Source organism: Limulus polyphemus, unplaced genomic scaffold (assembly GCF_000517525.1).
Source record: "Limulus polyphemus unplaced genomic scaffold, Limulus_polyphemus-2.1.2 Scaffold589, whole genome shotgun sequence".
In the NCBI taxonomy this organism is placed as follows: Eukaryota; Metazoa; Arthropoda; class Merostomata; order Xiphosura; family Limulidae; genus Limulus; species Limulus polyphemus.
The window spans coordinates 467212-487695 of NW_013666199.1; the positions used below are offsets into that span (position 1 = coordinate 467212).

The following is a 20484-nucleotide window of genomic DNA, read 5'->3' on the forward strand; positions in this document are numbered from 1 at the left end:
ACACACACACACACACACACACACACACACATGACTACCATGCTTGTCCACATTGAAAATTTGAAGGAAAATAGACCACTATATAATGTCTTCTGTTTTTAAACTGACATTAATAACATATACACAGATCAAATATTCATGCAAATGATAGATCTTATTGATACCTTGATTATTAATTTAGATTATTCTTTCTCTATTTATTTATTTTTACTGAAGTTGTTTTTGTAAGAAAGCCACGAATGGTCATTATATAAGAACAATTTGTGCTGCCATGTAGCAACCAGAAATGAAAGTGTTATTTACGAAACATGGAAATAATATATGTTTATCAACTGAACTTGCTGCTAAGTAGTATTCCTTTTTATTATTTCCCCACAAGCAAATGTGTGGTAGATGAACAGAATAATATTACTGTTATATAAGCTGTGAAACACTCGATAATGGAAATTAGATGCTCATATAAGGCTATAATTCAACTTCAGCAGTTATTTGTGAGCATCATAGTGTAATGGATTGAATACGGGAAAAAAATTTTTCCTTGGCTCATCCCTACATATAAGCACTACTGCTTAGTGATAACCTGTTCCCAAGTGCTTTTCTGTTGTATTAAAGCCATTGTGAAAACTTCATTTTTTGGCTTGCATGGGAGAAAGAAAAATGAACACTTTGGCTTTCAAGCTAGTTCCCAGTTCTCCACTTTAGCAACACTTTTCAATGCTATTTGGAGCTATGAAACACTTGATAATGTCAGTTAAGTGCTCAAATAAGGCTATAACTTGTAAAAATCATAGCGTAATGGATTGAATGTGAGAGGCGTTTTTTGTGTGTGCCCATCCCTACATACTAAGCATTACTGTGCTTAGTGATATGAGTAGTTAGTGTTGTGCCAAAAGTGCAGGATCACAGTAATTCCATGTTTTTTTTTGTTTTCTTTATGTCCCTATAAAAACAGTACATTGTTGACTCAGTAGCATATCTGCCAAATCTGTAAAATGCAAATATCTGTTATGTCTATATTCTACTTAATTAGTCTTTTATTGTTTAACTATTAAACATGAATACTTCTGATATGGTACCTTACCTCTATATGCAAAATTTACCCTAACTCCCACAATCAATGTGGTTCACAGTTCACTGTAGTTTATCATCAGGAAACTTACCTTTATTTTGTTTTACTTGCTCTTTCTCATAGTCGATTATGGACTTGGTATTTTGTCTCATGACTTTAGCTACAGTTTAGCTACTTTGATTATCATGACATGCTTTAGTTGTGTGTTTTGGCTGGGGCTTTTTCAGTCATCATTTGCAGGGAGTTGAACTTTACATGTCTCATCTCTCATTTCACTGTAGTGCCTGTTTATGATTTTGCCACTTCACTCAACACAAAGTTACCATTTTTTTTTATTCTGGTCTTCAGTTCCTCATCTGCCACATTGCAGTTCACCCCTCCAATTAGAGTCCCTTGTTCTACCATTGACTGGTTGCTGGTTCTCAGTGAGTGGTTTTGGTTTAGAGCTAGACAAGTCAACATAAATCTTCACACATGTGTTATTTATGATTCCTCATCTTACTTTGGTCATGGGTTTTTGCTTCATGCACTCCACCTCTGGGTAGTGAGTCCAAGGGTTTGATGTTGCCAGGATATAGTTTGATTTGCGCCATCTTTGTGGTTGCTAGAGCTGGTGGCCAGTCATCCATGAATTCCAGCTTCAGTGCAGTCCTGTCTGGAGGATGATACAATGTTGGGTGAATGTTGTCCCTCTGCTGCTCAACCTTGGGGAGGTTCACTATCTGAGGCAGATATTGTGCACAGTGGAACTGGTCCAATTGGTTTTGATCTGAAGTGAACCACCACATTAGCATATCTCTTCCTACCATCTTTCAGGTTCCAGGATGTTTGATGTAGAGTTGTGCACGTGTGCCCTGTTTAGTTGACCAGTATGGAAATTCTCTCCTTCCATTCTACTGAACTTGAGGTGAAGATGTAGTGGACCTTCCTCCTACCATGGGTTCGATTATCTATACCTGATGCCACCTGCTTTTGGACTGAAGTTGATCTGCCGAGTACAATCTGTCATTCCTGAGCCACTCTACACCATGGGACACATACATGTTATCTTACTCCACCATTAGATATCAATGGGATGTGGGGTCAGAACCACTCAGTTTTTTCTCATTTATTGGATGTGCTCCTCCCAATTTCCACCGGTTTATGCGACACCTACTACCTAAATGATCGAAGAATATACCTGGTACAGAAGTTGTGTGGTCTCCCATGTGTGTTCCTTTCCCAACAGGGATTCACACTCCATGGGTGTTCTTTTGATGCTTTAAAAGGATGCTTATCTACATCCCTCACACCGATCCATCTACCATTTCAGTGTGGAATTCTAGCTTTCATGCAGAAAGAGGTAAGGTACTGTATTGGAAGATTTAATTTTCCTATTCTAAAAATATATTTTTGATAAATACTTACCTTCTCTCACACATACCACTCTTCCTCCTCACTTAAAACCAGTGCTTGCTTTCTGCTTTATCTCAAAATGATGGTTAGGTAGAATAAAATAGAGAGAGTCATGGGCATCAGGATGTTTTGTTGCACTCCTATTGATGGAGGATTGTTGCATATAGAGGGCAGCACTGAACTAGAATAGCTTTTGTGTGATGGAAGGTGAGTACTTATCAGAAGTATATTTTCATTGTAGGAAAATAATAACATTCATTCCACTTGTACCAATCAGGGGGCCACAAGCATGGAATTCCTCTGGATCCAAAATGAGGCTATATCATCAGAAAACCTTGCTACCATGGTGAACAACTGAGGCACCAGCTACAATGATCATGGCCAGTTGCATTATTATTTTTACATTTTTTGGTGGTGTTTATTGTTCACTGTTTAAAGTATATGCATAAAAGAAAGTAAACAAAGGATAAGAGTATTTAAACCATGATTTACATTACTGACAAGTAATACATCCAAAATTACTAATAGTGTAACCCAAGAGAACATCTGAACAAACTACTGCTTACATGTGATGCACCCATTTCAGATTGAAAACAACTAATTTACATGTCTAATATGCTACATCCATGCAGATTATTTAAATTTTCACTTTGAAAAAAGAAAGGTGTTACGGAGTTGTAACAGTAGCTGGTTTAATATGAAAATGTTTCTAGAGTGTCCCCCAAAATTTCTACTGTCCTCATAATTTTGCTACAAGGTTACACATCCCTTAAGCTATAAAACCAGTGATACTGTTTATGAATGAATAAAAAAATTATTCTTTAGATAACACTTTTACTGTTTTTATTGATTGTTCCACTGTCATGATTTAACAATGTGGTTGTAACAATGACACAATTTTTTTATTTTTGCAGATGTACCATCATCAGAGCAGGAAGAACTATTTATTCGTAAGTTGGGGCAGTGCTGTGTGGTGTTTGATTTTATGGACCCTGTGTCAGACTTAAAAGGAAAAGAGATAAAGAGGGCTACATTAAATGAACTGGTGGACTATATAACTGCAGGAAGGGGTGTTTTAACTGAAGCAGCTTATCCTGAAATAATACAAATGGTAAGCTTAAGTTTGAAGGTTATAGCCATAACACTTTCCTAAAAAATCGTAAGTGCTATTTTACATTTCATTTTTATTTCTTATATTGTATTATTTCAGAAATACAACTTCATTCACAAAATTACAACTTGGCAAAAAAATACCTTAACTGAAATGTAAAAAGCAAATTGCAATTGAAGGAAGTTGGTTTGAATAAGAAGCAGAAAAGGGTATGTTTAATGAAAGGTTGAGCTCAATACTTGCTTGTGATTTAGTGGAAAAATCCACAAGTCTTATTATACTTTTACTAATTGAATGAATGAATGAAAACAAATTATTTGAAAACTGAGTAACATTTACTTTGCAAAGTTAGCATAACATGAACACTTCTAAAAATATAAGATTGCATGTAATTATTTATTAACTGAGAGAACATGTATGCTGGATCAACAACTGCTGGCCCAGCATGGCCAGGTGGTTAAGGCACTTGACTCGCAATCTGAGGGTCGCGCGTTCGAATCCCTCTCACACCAAACATGCTCGCCCTTTCAGCCGTGAAGGTGTTATAATGTGATGGTTACTCTTTTACCAACGAATAGTGGGATTGGGGAGTCACGTATCATGAGAGCATGTCACATTGTTATTGGTGGAGGTTTGACACATGATGATTTGCATGAGAGACCCATTGGAATCAGTCAATTCTAATGGAATGGCAATAAAAGACTTGTGGCATGTGTAAATTTTTTTATGCTTATAGAGGGCAGCACTGAATGAGAATGGCTATTTGTGTGAGAGGAGGTAACTACCTATCATAAATACATTTTCAGTGTAGGAAAAATTATAACTTAAGTATTACTTATCTCTAGAATCAGAACCACTAGTTTTTGTAGAGAAAGTAACAGTTATTTTAAAAAATGCATTGACTGTATGTTTCATTTAGTTTTGACAGTCATTTTGTACTTCATATGGATACTTTTCATTGGGTTATTAATTAGTCCTTTTTAAATTTTGTTTTTTATTGTTTATATGTTTATAAAATATGTGGTTTGGCAGGAGAAGATCTTTGTAGTATTTACATGTGAAAACTTTCAACAATTCCTTTTTCTTAAAATGTATTTGTTTGGTCTGTACAAAAGATAAAACATAATAATTTGTTAATAATAGTTAGCAAAAGTTAATTTTTTTATAATTGATTTACTTCTTCCTGATCTTATCTATGAATTGAAGCATTTTTGAAAAATAAGAATACTACCTTTATGTAGATATGCTATGTGAGAATTACTGAAGTCGTGACCCTCTTCAATTGATGAATATTTTTGTGTGAATTTTTGAGCTATTTTGTAACAAGTACAACATGAAAATAGTAGATTATTAAATGAACAAGAAGTTTAATAGGAAACAAGTGTGTAGCAGGCCATTTCTAACACTTTTGATTTATTTTATAGGCTTGTGGACCAGATGAAAGTAAAGAAGAGGACGTTCCAGGTTTTGATATTCCAATCTTTACTGAAGAGTTTCTAGATCATAACAAAGGTAATTTGTAACTTGAGTCAACATTACTAAATACAAAATGTTGAAGTTAAACTGTTTCAAAAATATGTATATTTTAAAAGAAGACTAGCTAAGTAACTATATAGTCTGGTCTATAATTTTATTAAGGGAAAAAATGTTTATGTAAATTTGAGGTTAAACTTTATCATAAAATGTGTACAGTGATAAATCACAGTTTCTGAAAAACATAAAACGTGTTTACATAGATAGGGTATAAATTATGTAATAGAAAATTCCTATTTATCATTAACTTCTGATAAAAGCAAACCACCTAAATATATCAGAAATAAAAATGAACTCAGTAATCAATATAGCCAATTAAATGGAATATTCTTACATATTATTAGAATGCATTGACTCATTAGTTGAGTACCATCTCTGATTTATCTTCAATAAATATACCATTATTTGACAAAAGTACTTGTGTTTGTGGTGCTTATAACTGGTAAACCTTTGGATTGATTGCTGTTGAACCTGGCATGTAACCCTTGGGTCATCCAGAGAGGAGTGGCATAGGGTCAGTTATGATTTGACCCTCCTCCCCCATTTCACCTCTGGAGTCCCCTTTATCTTTCCTATATATATATTGTTGTGTTATAATTTCGAATTGCCTGAAATTGAGTTAAATGATATTTTAAATTTAGTAGTTAAATTGTACTTTGGATTTAGCTGTTAAGTTTGTTTGTTTGTTTTGGAATTTCGCGCAAAGCTACACGAGGGCTATCTGCGCTAGCCGTCCCTAATTTAGCAGTGTAAGACTAGAGGGAAGGCAGCTAGTCATCACCACCCACCGCCAACTCTTGGGCAGGTGGTGTGGTTCCCCACATAAGATTTTAGAATCTGACTGTCTCATCTTAGGGAGTGTCCTTCAGATGCTTTCAAAGGATGCTTCTTTCTTTCCCTCACACCAGTCCTTCCACCTATTCAATGTGGGATTCTAGCTATTTATGTGAGAAGAGGTAATGTAATGTATCTGAAGTAATAATTTTCCTACACTGAAAATGTATTTCCAATAGTTACTTACCTCCTCTCAAGCTTCCCACCCTTCCTCCCCACTGAAAACTGGTGCTTCCATCTTCTGCCAAAACTCGAAGTGGTAATTTAGAAGAATTGAATAGAATTTGTCATCCGCCACAGTGGACTGCCCTTCAGGATGGGGATATTAATGCGGTCCTGCACAGCCTCATTTTGCCTACATTCAAACCACTCCCAAGTCTCCTTGTTTCACTTTCCCTTGTGTTTTCCTTCCTTATCCTATTCACCTGTGGATGTCGGTGGTCTGTTTATTTGCCATCGATGTTTCACATACTGTTTATCTACATATCTTCTCCTTTTTCCGGATTGTTTTCCTCCCTAATACTTCGGCGGCTTGTAAGGATAACTCCTCCATTTAGCAGCTTTTCCTTCATTCTGTTTCACACCTTTATCCTCATCCTGATCTGGATAGACTTCTATGTCCTGAACGTGCTCTTCTCTGTTATATATCAAGCATGGCTTCCTTCTATAGTGTCTGGTCCTGCCTCTTTCTTCCTTTGTAACTATCCTCTGTTTGTGTTCTTTCTCCTTCTTTCTTCATCAATTGGGTTCAGCTCTTCATTCAATTGGCTTTTTTCCTCTGTATTGTCTTCTTCCCATACTTTGTTCCAAGTGTCTTCTCACCCAATTTGACACCTTACCTTACCTTTTCATTGGCGTTTCATCTTTGTCATCCTTTGGAAGTACTTCTTCAACCAGACATATGGACTACCCACGATACATTCGTCTCTCAATATTTGCATGGGATAACAGTTTTCTTCTTCTTTGGGTTATCCTCTTCTGCTTGTAACTGTTCTAGAATATCAGAATTTGGTGAGACTTTGACTGGGTGAGTTTTTTTTTCTTATTTTTCCTTTTCAGGGGCCCTTTTCCCTTTTATTAATGCTCATTGTTTGGATCCCACTCTGTGGTGAGTGGTGCCTGACCAGGTATTCTTTAACTATTCAAATCTGCATATTATAATTCTATGGCCATGCAATGCACACTGCAGAGATGGGGTGGTCCACAAGATCACTTGTAGGTTTATCCTCACAATAAAATTACTTCATAAGTTTGTCCATCCTGGACCGCACCCATCAATGGACTACAGAGGTAAAGCAGAAGGGGATAGTTGCCCATCCTTGCCATGACTTGTATCGAATAAATTGGTATGGTCTGCTTTTAAAAATATGGTTTTGTGGTCACCCATTGCATTGTCTTAGGTGTTGTCGTTCCTCCAAACTCTCTACTGCATTTTACTCCCCTTTTCTTCTAAAGGAGTTTGAAAGTCCTTACCATTTTCCAGTTTCAAGCCGCTGGGGTGATGGACTGTGGAGGTATCCTCCTGAATGGGTTAATGAAATAGAAATGATTATAAAACATTCAGTTGAGAGTAGGGTGGTGGTGTTTGCATTTCATCCCTTCAATTGGGATTCCTCATCCTTTCTCCACATGGATGTTGATTCCCAGTGGCCGGGTTTTGGAGTTAGAGTAAAACCAATCAATATAAGTCCTCACACATGTATTACAAATGTCTATTTTTCCCTCATTTATACTCCATCAATGTTGTGGTTCATGGTGGAGGTTATTGCAGATTGTTCTGGTTCTTTCCCTTCTGCTATCTCTCAATGTTTCTTTTTCTGAGGATATTAATGGGGTGGTTTTGGTCAATTTCACTTTTGAGGGAGATGGTTTACATTATTAGACATCTTTTTGATACCGGATGTTGGGTTCCTGGATCAATCTATCAATTTATCTTATTCACATGTACCCCATTAATGAGTCAGGGTATACTAGATTCACTCTGGTCTCATGAACTTGAGAGGAAGATGGTACAATCCTCTTTCCTACCCCCACAGGGATGTCAGTACCCGGCTGCTGGGTTTTGGATTGTAGTTGACTTACCGACAGTATGATCCTCATCCTATCCCTGTGTGGTTGTTGGTTCCCAGTGGCATGGGTTTTGGATGTAGTTGACTTGTTGTGTACGGTCCCTCATGCCCTAGCCACTCTACACCTAGAGGCACATTCTCTTCATTTTACCCACTTTTATAATTTCTGGGATTGAGTTTCATAAATATTTCATAGTTCGGATCAATTTCTGGCCATAGTTCTCTTGAAATTTGATGGCTCCTCTGTTTTCTGCCCATGTATGCAACATCTGTATAAGATGGGCAAAAAGTATACCTGGTTCAGCTCTTTTGGGGCCCACATGCTCAGTATTCCTATCATTATGTGTCAGGTTCCTAATGCTTTCACTCTTGTCGTAGATCAGATTCATGTCCAGACAACATTTATCCAGTGCAGTGTTTTCTTGATCCTTTTGTTTTCCAGTGGCTTTGACATCAGTGGGGTACTCCTCACATTGAGGATTTTGCTACATTCATTAACCACTAATTGCCTTGGTTCTGGTCTCTGGTTCCTCATTTTATTGCTCTTGCTATATATGTTTTCAGCCAGGATTGGACCTACACATTTGTCTGTCCTTCTGTGCTCCTTCTTCTCTGGGTGATTTTGTTCATCTTTGACACTCTGTGTTCAGTCCTTCTGATACCTCTTTCCTGGTCGTCTCAGCTGTAGTTTACGCAGCTTCTCCAGCTCCAACTTCATCCTCTATTACCTTTTCCTCTGTCTCTATCCCTTCTTAGCTACCTTCAGTCACTGGTATTTCATCCAGATCTTCCTGTCCTCCGTCTTCACACCTGGTTTTCCTCTGGTCGTTGGTGAGGGGATCTGGCTTTTCCCAATGGTTAGCCTCTTTTCTGGGTTGTTTCCTTTGCACTTCCTACATGGAAGTTTCTCAATGCAAATGGAATTTTTCCATTGTTGGTTTTTCCCCTGATTAACCCACTGTTTTTAGTCATATGGATTTCCTTTCTTGGCTTTTGGATCAGGGGTTTCTATCTCCTCGGTCTCGGATTTTCTGGGGGTCCTGTTTTTCAAGATCCCGCAGGTATTTACCTTTCCTACACTTTATCTGTGGGTGTGTTAATTCCGGTTCCATGGTAACCCTTATCCCTTTAGGTCAGGCTCATATGTGGGCTTTTCATGACCAATGAAATTTCTCAGGGATCCTTTCTCAGCTCTTATTACCCTTCTTCTTACCCTTGTCATTGATCAGCATTGGTGATTAGATATGACTTGCATGTTGGAGGATGTACCGCTTCCTCCTCCGGGTCCGGATTTCCACATTTCATAGATGCATCCCTTTGGGGATTGGAGGGCATGAGTTGATCAACTGGAAGATTCAGGGTTTTTGGTCTGTGGCCAAGAAATCTTCTCCTATCAATGCTCTAGAGCTTCTTGCTGTAGGTCATGTTTTGGTTCATTTTCTTCATCTGGCCAGAAATCGTCTGATAACGATCCATGCTGACTTCTCATCAGTGGCTGCTTATCTCAATCACCAGGATGGCACCCGTTCTCTATCCCTCTGTATTCGTACATTGGATAAACTTCCATTGTCCCTGGTACCTTTTCCTTCCCCATGACTTGGGATCCTGCCACCAGCCTGCATCTGTCCGAGGAGGTGCAAGATTTTCTATATCTACAGGCTATTGCACCTGTTCATCATCTTTCTCTAGGCTTTTATCCCAGGATGTTTGTTGTCCTCATGCCAAATCAGAGACTGGCGGCCTGTACTAGGTTTGTCCTGCCTCATTCTAATTTTCAATATGACCCATTTTACCTTGAAGTCGTTTCTCACCTTTAGGTGGGCTTCTTCTTCAGGTTTATTGATGACAGAGGAATGTCTCGAATGATTATTTGCATATCCCAATATTTCATCACTTGCGACCCTCTCTTTGGATTATTCTCCATGGGGTGGTTTCTCTGTTTCGTGCACTGCCCTTCGGCCCAGTATGTTTTGTTGGGCACTCAGAGCATTTGGTCGTGATTTATATGTTCTCGGGTTGTGCTTTCCTCTTTCTTTGGTCAACTGGCTACTGTTCGCTCATTACAAATAGTAGTTCGTCTGTTACCCTTATCAGCTGCTCCTGGAGGTAGCTATAACAGATTGTTAATCAAGTTGGAGAAGTCCATAGTGTGAACTATCCAATATCTTGTCCATTTGGGTGTTTTTCTACACACATCTCAGTCAGGCCTGCCCTTCTCCTTTTTTGACTTTGTTCAACTGGTTTTCGGGTCAATTACAGCTTGCAAAGTTCTATCAGTTTTGGAGATGTGAGGGATTTGTTCCTTATTTTTTTTCTTTACATTGAAGAAATCTTTTACTTTAACTTAATTACTCACTCTTTTTTTTTCTCACACTCACATATTTTACATTAAACACTTGTTTGATTTACATATTTCTACAATGAATTCAGAGGTTCATATTCCCACTTCTGGTGTTATACCTCTGAAACTATTTTCACAGCCTGTAGGTGGGAGGAGACCCATCATTGGATTTCTCTGCTATTATCCATCATGAGATTGAATGTTATATTAGTCTACCTTCTTCTCCTGAACTTGCCCCACTAATCATCCTGAACAAGCTGAACCTGTTCAGGTTAATGAAGATTTGATAGCCTTTTTACACCACTGGATTTGGCCATATTTTTCCCTACCCTTTCCTGCAAAATCAGCTGGGCCTAATACGGCATTTTTTGACATGATTTCTCAAGTACATTATGTTATGTTTTTACTATAGTTGGGATTTTCGAGGTCAGTGTGTAACCTTGTCCCGGGTATGTTTGCCACCTCTTTCTTTTCAGGATTTCTGAATTGTTTCTTTCATGATATGTTTTTGACTGTGTATCTAAGACTTTGGAATCTTGTGTGTAATGTGTGTGTCAACACTCAACCTTTTCCTCTTTGGTTGCATGTTTGTAGCAGTTGGAGCCACGACACACTCCTATTCCTTCCCGTCCTGGCCCTTATCTACCCGTCCCTGTCCCTTTCCAGAGGTTTCTCATCTAGTTGTTTTATTCAATGTTGATGGGTGTGTTGTCAACAGTACCAGAGATTAACCAGAGGAAGCTTGACTATATTATATTGTTACCCTTTGGCAATCTTTCACTACAGTTCATTGAGTTTGTTCGATTTTATCAGAGGGACTTGTTCTACTATTTCTTTCCCCGAAATAATGCATATTACATACATATTAACTTGAAATTGTTTTTATTAAATTATAGTGATTATATTTCCAAAAACTAGACCAATAACAAGTTGAAATGACAAAAAATTCTGATACACTACATTACCTCCACTCACGTAAATAGCTATTCTCATTCACTGCTGCCCTCTATATGCAAAAAAAAATACACATGCCACAAGCTATCTATCTCCCCTTCATTGAAATTGACTGATTCCAGTGCATCTCTCATGCAAGTCATCATGCGTCAACTCTCCACCAGTAAGAGTGTGACATACTCTCATGATACGTGACTCCCTCTATTCAATTCTAAAGAACTACCACTTCTTGTTTGGCAGTACTTGTGTTCAGACATTTTTTTCTTTTGGTGCTCTTCGTGCAATTGTGATTTTAATAGTTTAATTTCCAAAGTCTTTTTAATATGCAAATCAGTGAGTCATGTGACAATAACAGCTGATATAAAGTAGCAGTGGAATGCCTTGTATTAGAACTACATTTTAATATAGTTGTTTCATAGGCTGTGTGCTGGCACCTAAAATTGATCACTTTTGAGAAGGATCTGTAACAGTTTTCTCTAACTTAAGATATTCAACCATTCAGATCTAAAGATGGGTTCATATTGATAATTAATCATTTCTAAGACAGAGATATTTCTTGTACTTAATGACATTGGAAAACAAAAGAATATGGATCAATTTTTGGATTGTTGAAAGAGGCACTGGGAACCATTGTACTTGTACGCTAAATAGATTATGGAATATTACAGGAAGGAGAGGTGTGATCTGACAAAAAAAACTTAGTAATGGAGACTTACAATGTAAACTGCACTGCAGGGTTATTATCAAGATTAAAAGTCATCAAAGAGAGCATAACCAGGTGTCTTGACATGAACTGTAATGGTTTGGTGATGCTCCAAATTTGATTAAATATAACATATTTAACAACTGTAATGTAAAACATACCACACTACAATACTGTGTTGTGGCTGATAGGTTTTATAGATCTGTGTGTTAATTTCATACTTAAAAAGCTTTTACTTTTCTCACAACTTGAACTTATGCAGTCCTCCTCTGGATACTCTTCATAAAAATATATAAACAATGTACTATTAAACAAAATGTATTTCTAACATGTAGACTTATAAGACTTGAAAGAGTTTTATGGAAATGACAAGCTTTATCTTGATGTAATTTTATTTTTATCTCTATAATTATTATACACTATCAATCACTGTTTACCTAATCTTGTAAGTTTTCTTAATAAGGGTATCATATTGAGTTTTTTATTTATTCATGTATATTCTGTTGTTTTACAATACAATGTGTATGTAAGAAATATTTTTCAGACATGTCTCTGTGAGCTAACTCATCTCAAGAGGATGTGTACTTCAATATTCCAGCTTTGCTTGTTTATTCTAATATTTCAATGCGACTTTGTTATTCTATTGTCTTGGACAGTTAATCTAGTACTTTTTTTCCATATCAGCAGCAAAAAACATTAATGATAGTTTAAAACAAAAAATAGGTGACAAGCTTACTTGAAAATTAAAAATATATATTTAGTATATTATGGGATTTTAATTTTGGAAATTTGATATTTATATAAGAAACAAGTTAATTGCAGGTAGTTTTTTCCCACATCAGAAATGCATCTGCAGTTAACTTATTTTTATAGCAGACTTCAGGTCTGTTGGTTTTCCAATATTTTTCCAGCCTTTGGCATTTAAACCATAAATTCTATATTTAGTTTTTTGTGAAACATATAATTTTGTTATTGAACATTACTTAAGCTGGTAGGTCTTGAGCTTGATAAGCTTTATGATATGTCTGATGTGTCTCTGTTTGATAACTTCTGGATCAAGAAACCAAAAGTGCTATTTTTTTTCTTTTCTTTTTTTAAAGTTTTGTTTGTATTTTCATTCTTCAAAACAAGCATTATTAGTTGATTGTAAAGAGTAGTGATTAATCAATTAAACTTTCAGATACACACTAAATATGAGCAGTGTTTCAACACATGGAAACCATTTTTGAAATTAGTAGTTTGTATGCCAGACATTAACATATATTTTTCAAATGTCACAAAATTGTAGTTATTATTTTCTGATTTTGTGCTTATTTTTAATGAAGCTATTGAAAAATCTTGCTTTGCAATATGCAAGAATATGATAAGATTCAACAAATGTATTAGAATAGTAAAGATAATTTGACAGCAATATAAATATATTTCAATTTTCACAGAAATATTTGGATGAAGCTGAAAAAGATAAAGAAAGGTATGTTAAGGAGTTAGAGCAGTACCAGCAGACTGAGGCATATCGACTCTTCACGAAGAAACAACAAGATAAGAAAAGGAAAGGAAATGGTAAGACTGTCTCTCAGATCAGTAGTTCCCAACTGCTGGTCCACTGCTAATGGTCTATATGCCTTTTACAAATATTTGTAATTTCGTGGAGTACAAATGGTTGAGAACCACTATCTTTCATTAAGTGGTAGTTAATACTGGTATAAAGATGTGAATGATATACCAGGTTCAACATAAATGTGAATCACTTTTCCATAATAAAATATTTGGATAGTACAAAAAGTAGCAAACAGTAATTTCATAGTAACAAATGTTATGCCTCATCCAATATACAGAAGCATATAGTTTCTCACTGTGGGCCAAAAAATTTGGACCTGAAAATTTATTCTCAAAGATTGGGTCCCAGAATATTCAGTCCCCTTGTGATCTTTTGTGATGAGCAGTCACCCAAACATTTGGAAACTGATTGATGCCTTGCAAAAGGAAGAAGCACTTGTGCAGACATAAACTGACAAACTTTTAAGAAATAGAAAATATCACACAATAGACGTGCACGTAAAGAACATCTTGCAATAGTATGATCGTAGCGATAAAATGAGTTTTTTGAAGCCAATTGTACATAACCTAATTAAATTTACTTAACCCTATTATTGTGCTTTTTGACATCAAATTTTTAAATCTAGGCTTATAAATTTTTAATATTGACATACAATAAAAATGCATGTATTTTGTTAATTATTTTAAGACGACAACTTCTTATTTTTAAGTGTAAATCTTCATCTAATTTTCCTGGGACCAAATTTTCCTAGAACCATCTCTCACCATATATAATCCATTCTGTAGAGTCAAAAGAAGCACTGACTGAAATAATTCAGCTTCTTACCACTCAAGCCAGTCCGACTTCCTCATCTAAAAAGTCATTAGGGCAGTTATTACTTTTATTCTCATTTTGAGAATCCTTGGCAAGCAGCGACATCTCAGACTTAAAACTATTGTGTGGGTACATAGCTTTAGTTGGATGTGTTTTAGGCAGTTTGTTTTTATTAAACTTAATGTCAGTTTAAGACTGGTATTTGGACATATATATATATATATATATCTGAAGATAGTTTTTGAATTCAATTACACATTTTTCCTTTACATATCCTCTGGTAACTAATAATTATCGAGCTCTGTATTGGCCGTCAGTGTGTCTCAACTGGTTTTCCACTTTCCGTCACATTGTATAGTGTCTTTTTCTTTCTAGTGGAACACGATATTGTATACACAGTTAGGTTTTATATTTGTTTTTCATTTTTATAGTTTTGTGAAAATACTGTATTTTTTATAGAAAAAAAGTGAATTTGCTTCTCAGCAACAGATTTACAAAAGTAGCACTCAAAACAGAATGAATATATTTGCAAAAAGGAAAATAAAATAATGAACTAGACTTCTTAACTGTCTGAACTTTAATGGAAAGCCTGCAAGAATTCAATCAGCTGGATATTTTATTCCTTCTTCCCCAAGCTGGCAATCCTTGCTGTTGGATTAGCATTTTAATTCTCACTTTTAAAGTAGCTCCTAATGCTTGAATACAACTACTGTTCCCATGATGCAGTGGTATTAGTATGAAAAAGATATTTGGGTATCCATAGATGAAATGAATTATAAATAAAATGAAAGATGCCAAATACATTATGATTTATTATCTCTGCATTTGGCTCTAAGAAAGCTTTCAATTATTTAAAACCAACTGAAATTATAAACATTTATTCTAAGGTTTGCATTGCATACCCAGTATTTCTGCCAAAGCTTTTATGAGTACATATCACCATATTAATAAACACAGCTGTTGCTGTAAAATTCGTTAGCTACACAAAGCTCTGTTGGTATATTAGACACAACCATTTGAGGGTTTTAGACAGCAAACCTTTAAATGAGTCAAGTAATAATGAATGAAAGTCTATTCCTTGAAAATGTTCAAACTTTTGAGTCATTTTTGGACTTACATTGGTACATTTTTTAGCCATACACTTTTTGATCTTACTTTTTGTTTTGTGGTGAGTATTGTGCCTTCTGTTTTAAATCATTTTTAAAATATCAAAGTAGTAGCAATAGTAAAGTGATGGAGTAACATTGAAAGTTAACTCATTTTTTCAACTCAGTTTATAAGTCAAACATGTTTGTATTATAATTTGCATTAGTGTTATGGAAACATGAAAAATGTTTGTGTTTTTCTTTTTCAAAATAAAACTGACATTATCTCTCTTCATCAGATATGTGGGAAGATAATGAAGGAACTTTATCACTGAATGGCTCTACTTTAGATGTAAGTACTTTTTTGATTGGTGGAATATGCATACAGGTAGTTTAGTTAATATGAACATGGTAATAGCATAGAAAACTCTCTATCACTATCATAACAAGCCAGTCATAGTCTAACAGTTAGTGTGCTGGTCCAAATATATGAAGGTCCATTATTCATGTTCTGTTACTGGAGGGGAAAATTTACACTTCACACTTTGGAGGTGTGGGTGCACTATAAGAGTGACAGTCAAATCCCAAGATTCAGTTAGAGTTACCAGTGGGTGCTGTTTACTGTGTGCTATCCATTTAATCTCTCAGTTCAAGTAGTGCAAGCTGAAACAAATAATAGTAATGTATGTACATGTTAAAAACCTTGTAATTTCAACTTTTACTACACTGGAATGTGTAACAGTAGTTTTATTTTGGAAGGATTAAATATAGCTTGTGTGGACTTTTTGACTATTTATCAGCTAAGTGCCATCAATGCAGAAGTTTGTTTACTGTGTTACTGATAAAAGTGTAAATGAAAGTTTAATGTTAGACAGATAAATAAAATGTTCTTAATATGCAGTTAAGCTGCACATTGTTGACAAGTATTGAAGTATTACTTAAAAATTTATCTTACTGAACTGTGTATTTAAGTATCTAACGTGGAAGATTAACTATAATTTTAATCACAACATAATAATATGAAGAAAACTTACAATTATGGAAAAAGAAGTGATTATATTTATAATACAATTGATTATAATCTTAAATTGCATTTCTCAAAATAAAAAAAAATTAAATTCCCTTGCACTTTGCTCATAGTACATAACAAGTTTTAGTTTATTACTTGAACGTATTCCTAAAGCAGTATCAGTCTGATATAAGTGTGATCTATGATCCAATGAAAATTCAAAGCATAAGAAAGAAAGAATAAAATGCAAATTTTCAGTAGGTTAGAATTGCATAAATAGGACAATTGTGATTATCTTGGAAGAGAAATGTTTATTCAACCTGTGTGAAAATAACTGGTAAGATAAAATAACACTCCAAACTTGTAAATACTTGTTATTGCTGTGATTCAAAAAAGAATAGTGATTGAATAAGTTAACTGCACAGTTTTCCAGGTGACCTAGAAAATTATATATGAATTTGTATATTCTACCTATTAGTAGAGTTAATAGTACCTAGAGTTAATAGTAGAACACTAACGTAAAAACTAGTACAGAGGGTTGAGTAAATTATATTAAAATATATTTTTTCTAATTTATTTGGTGTTCCCATTACACTGTCTTCGATAGCTTCAATCAGGATGGAGACCATGTACATATTTTTTTCTAATTTATTTGGTGTTCCCATTACTGTCTTCGAGGTTTTGAGCCCTAACCTTGTGGCAGCTTGGACCTTTATTTGCTTATTCCTGAGTTCCCACTGATTTGTCAAATGTGAATGGAGGGGACTAAAGTTCCAGGAGTATGTCTACCTACAAGTTTTGACTAATCTGCTCCTCTAAAAACATTCTGCTACTGGTACAGGGCATAGTATTCCTCATACCTGTTTATGCAACCACCCATGCTTCCATCATTTAGTTTCACATTTAAATACAAGGTCATCCTAACCAATCTCCCAATAAGGTAGTTTTCCTTCTGAATGTCCTTCAGTCCAATTTTTATTGGGCTTTTCTGCTTCACTTCTCTAATTGAATTTTTCAAACATTTATTATTCTGGACTCTACTACAAAACTGCTCGACCACATCTTTGTTACAATCTAGGCTATTACCTTCGTACTTTGTAACCTGATTCCCACCTTTGCTCTGCTATTTTTTATGTGATTTTTCTAACCCATGTTAGTAAATTACATGATGCCCACTATTTGTGCATATATTAGGAGAGATTTAGAAAAAATGAAAACAACATAGTATTATCACATTAATTGGAAATAATCTTGTGTCACATCATGGTGCAAATTTTCATTTCATGACAATATGATAATTATAATCTCCAGTGACCCCATTGCTAAGTGTACACACAGTGCCTTGATTGGTCATTTGATCTGATATGCATGAAATGTACATTTATCTTTTGTTTTGTATGTTTCATTATAAACTTTTAGGCATGTACTGTTTGGTAGGGGCTGTTTATGTTCATTTTTCAAACATGAAGCATTGGTATTCTGGCTATCAGTATTTCAGAGGCAAGTCAATATGATTTGAATTTTACATTTTACGGTTAAAATTAATTTCAAACAGGTACTTATCGCTTTTCCACCCATCTCCCCATGGTTTTCCATCCCAACTGCATGTAAGAAATGTGAATTATGGTGGGAAAACAAAGCTTATATAAGTTCTACTGATGCATGTGCATTAAGTGTCGTGGAAAATTAGAAATTAAAGAATTCTGGATAAGTTGACACTTGTTCAGCAATGTATCAAAAACATTCAGAACATTAAGTCACATGTTTATTGTCAGTATGAGAGTAACTTCATAAGGAAAGGCTATCATAGGTAAATACCTATTTAAAGTTCAATTTAACTCTTAAAACATAAAATTTATTGTTGTGCCCTGTTAAAAATTTTTGTTCACTCTTAACATTTGGAAAAACTGAAAATATTTAAGTCTCTAACTCAAATTACATAACAAATTACTCCTACTAAAGCTAAAACTTGTAGTTTAACCCATAGGCAAGCTGCAACATAGAAGAATAGAAAAAATACAACTACACTGTTTAGGTAAACAAAAAATAAAAGATATGCATAGAAATATCAAAAGTATAATGCTTAGATTGCTCTAAGAACACAGCTTAGTCTGATTGGAAGCTATTATTATTTGATATACAAAACTGATCCAACCATTCTGTGTTTTCTAAGTAAAATGTTTTTAGAAAGTACATGAAAGACAGTTCAATAACACAGGCCCCTGATGGTTTTGTTGTCTTGAAATTTTTACAGTAATTCCTGTATACCGAATTTGAAAATGATATCCATCATGTTCAGATTTTTCACAAAATGTCATAACACAATACATAAAAGAAAGACCACAACACATAGTGTTGAGACTAAAAAAATGTAGATATAAGAAAAAAAATTGGGAAGAATGATGATGCATGTTTGTTTGACATCAATGTTCTTTCCTTTTCTTCAGTTTGTTTGTATTTTTGTTAACAAACATAATAAAAAATGTTCATTGTGGTAAATGAAATAATAATTTGATCTAAGTAAGTTTATTTTTCTTCCCAATTTGTAAAAAATCCTGATGTGATAAAAAAAAAGAATATTATTTTCAAAATCTGCATAACTGAATTATGGAAAATCCATTAAAGTTTAAATTTGCAGGCCTGTGTAATCTGAGTTAAAAAGTGTACATTTTCAATTATACACTAGTACTGTAAACAATAAAGAATTTTCCCTTGCTTAGTAGTGCCATCTGGTATTCATGGAACACCACCACAACCTTTACCTCAGACATCTGAACCGCAAGTACATTATGGAATGCAATCACATGTAAGTATCAGAATTTTGGAACTTTATAAACTGGCAGCTCTTCTTTAATATGGGTTTTGTATTAACTGTTGTTATCATAGATACATGTATTGTTTAGTAAGTTCATATTTGTGAGTTGTGAGGTTAACATGTACAATGCAAAGTCAAAATTGTAGCATGAGGCATAGTTTTGTAAGAAGTATATTATTTTCTACATTTGTATTTAATTAAATTTTATCACTAGAGTTTTAACCATGTTCATAAAAATCTTTTAGAACTAATAATTATGTAGACGTGTAAGTTTTATATTAAGTATTGTAATTGTAGATACATCTGTAGTTCAATAAATTCATAAATCCATATTTATGAGTTGTGCAGTTAAAATTGGGAGTCACAGAAGATTGCTGCATGATCGTTTACATGTTGATATAAAAGAATTGTGAGTTGCAAGGCTACTGGTGAGTGAAAATTTTGTGCCTATAGAGGGTAGTACTGGTCAAGAAAGCTTTTTGTGAACAGAGGTAAGATATTGTATGAGAAATTAAGTTTACTTTTGGTACCTAGTGTATATATATATATATATATATATGCTTCACTTTTGTGGTTGAGGCTATTCATCTGTCTTCTTAAAGGTTTTCTGTTGATCATAGTATTCTTTTTTTCTTCTTTTTTTTCTCCCATGGCACCCTTTCCTATTTTGCCCTCGTTTTCCATATGTGACTGCTCTGCTGTTAAGTTCTTCTTGGTCAGGATACTGTCTTATCTTTCTTTTTTTACATTAAGTGGTGTTTGGGGGTTTTCCCAACTCTCTGGAGTCCAGGGTTGATTCAGTCCATCTACATAACTCCTTTTGCATCCCCCTCCCCCATTGTCTCACCATCTGATTTCTTTTTTCTCCCATCAGTGTGAGTTGGAAGTGGCTCAGGACTTACTTCTCAAGGGTGCCATTGAAGAGGAGATCCTTCTCAGTAGGGGGTTTATTCTCGTCTTTTTTGTTCTTCCCAAAATGACGGGAGATTGGAGCTCGGATTTCGATTTAGTGTCTCTGCATCATTCTCAAGTTCACCATGTGGCATACTTCACTCTTCGTTGTGTTTTTACTTCTAGTTTGTGGATTTAGTAGTTCGATTTGTTGGATGCATATCTACATATTCCCATCTCCCCGGCATCCAGACATTTTCTTCGCTTTGTTCATCGTGAATGTTTCAGTTTTGGGCTCGGTTCT

The 20484-nt window shown here is 35.0% G+C and overlaps 1 protein-coding gene across 1 annotated transcript in view; it reads left to right on the top strand.

Annotated features, from left to right (window-relative positions):
* The window catches only part of LOC106459303 (high mobility group protein 20A-like), a 64113-nt gene that overhangs the window by 24784 nt on the left and 18845 nt on the right, over positions 1 to 20484 (top strand). The window contains exon 3 of the mRNA XM_022385752.1: positions 19195 to 19280. Within this exon, the coding sequence (XP_022241460.1) occupies positions 19195 to 19280 (86 nt within the window). The remainder of the gene's footprint in view (positions 1 to 19194; positions 19281 to 20484) is intronic.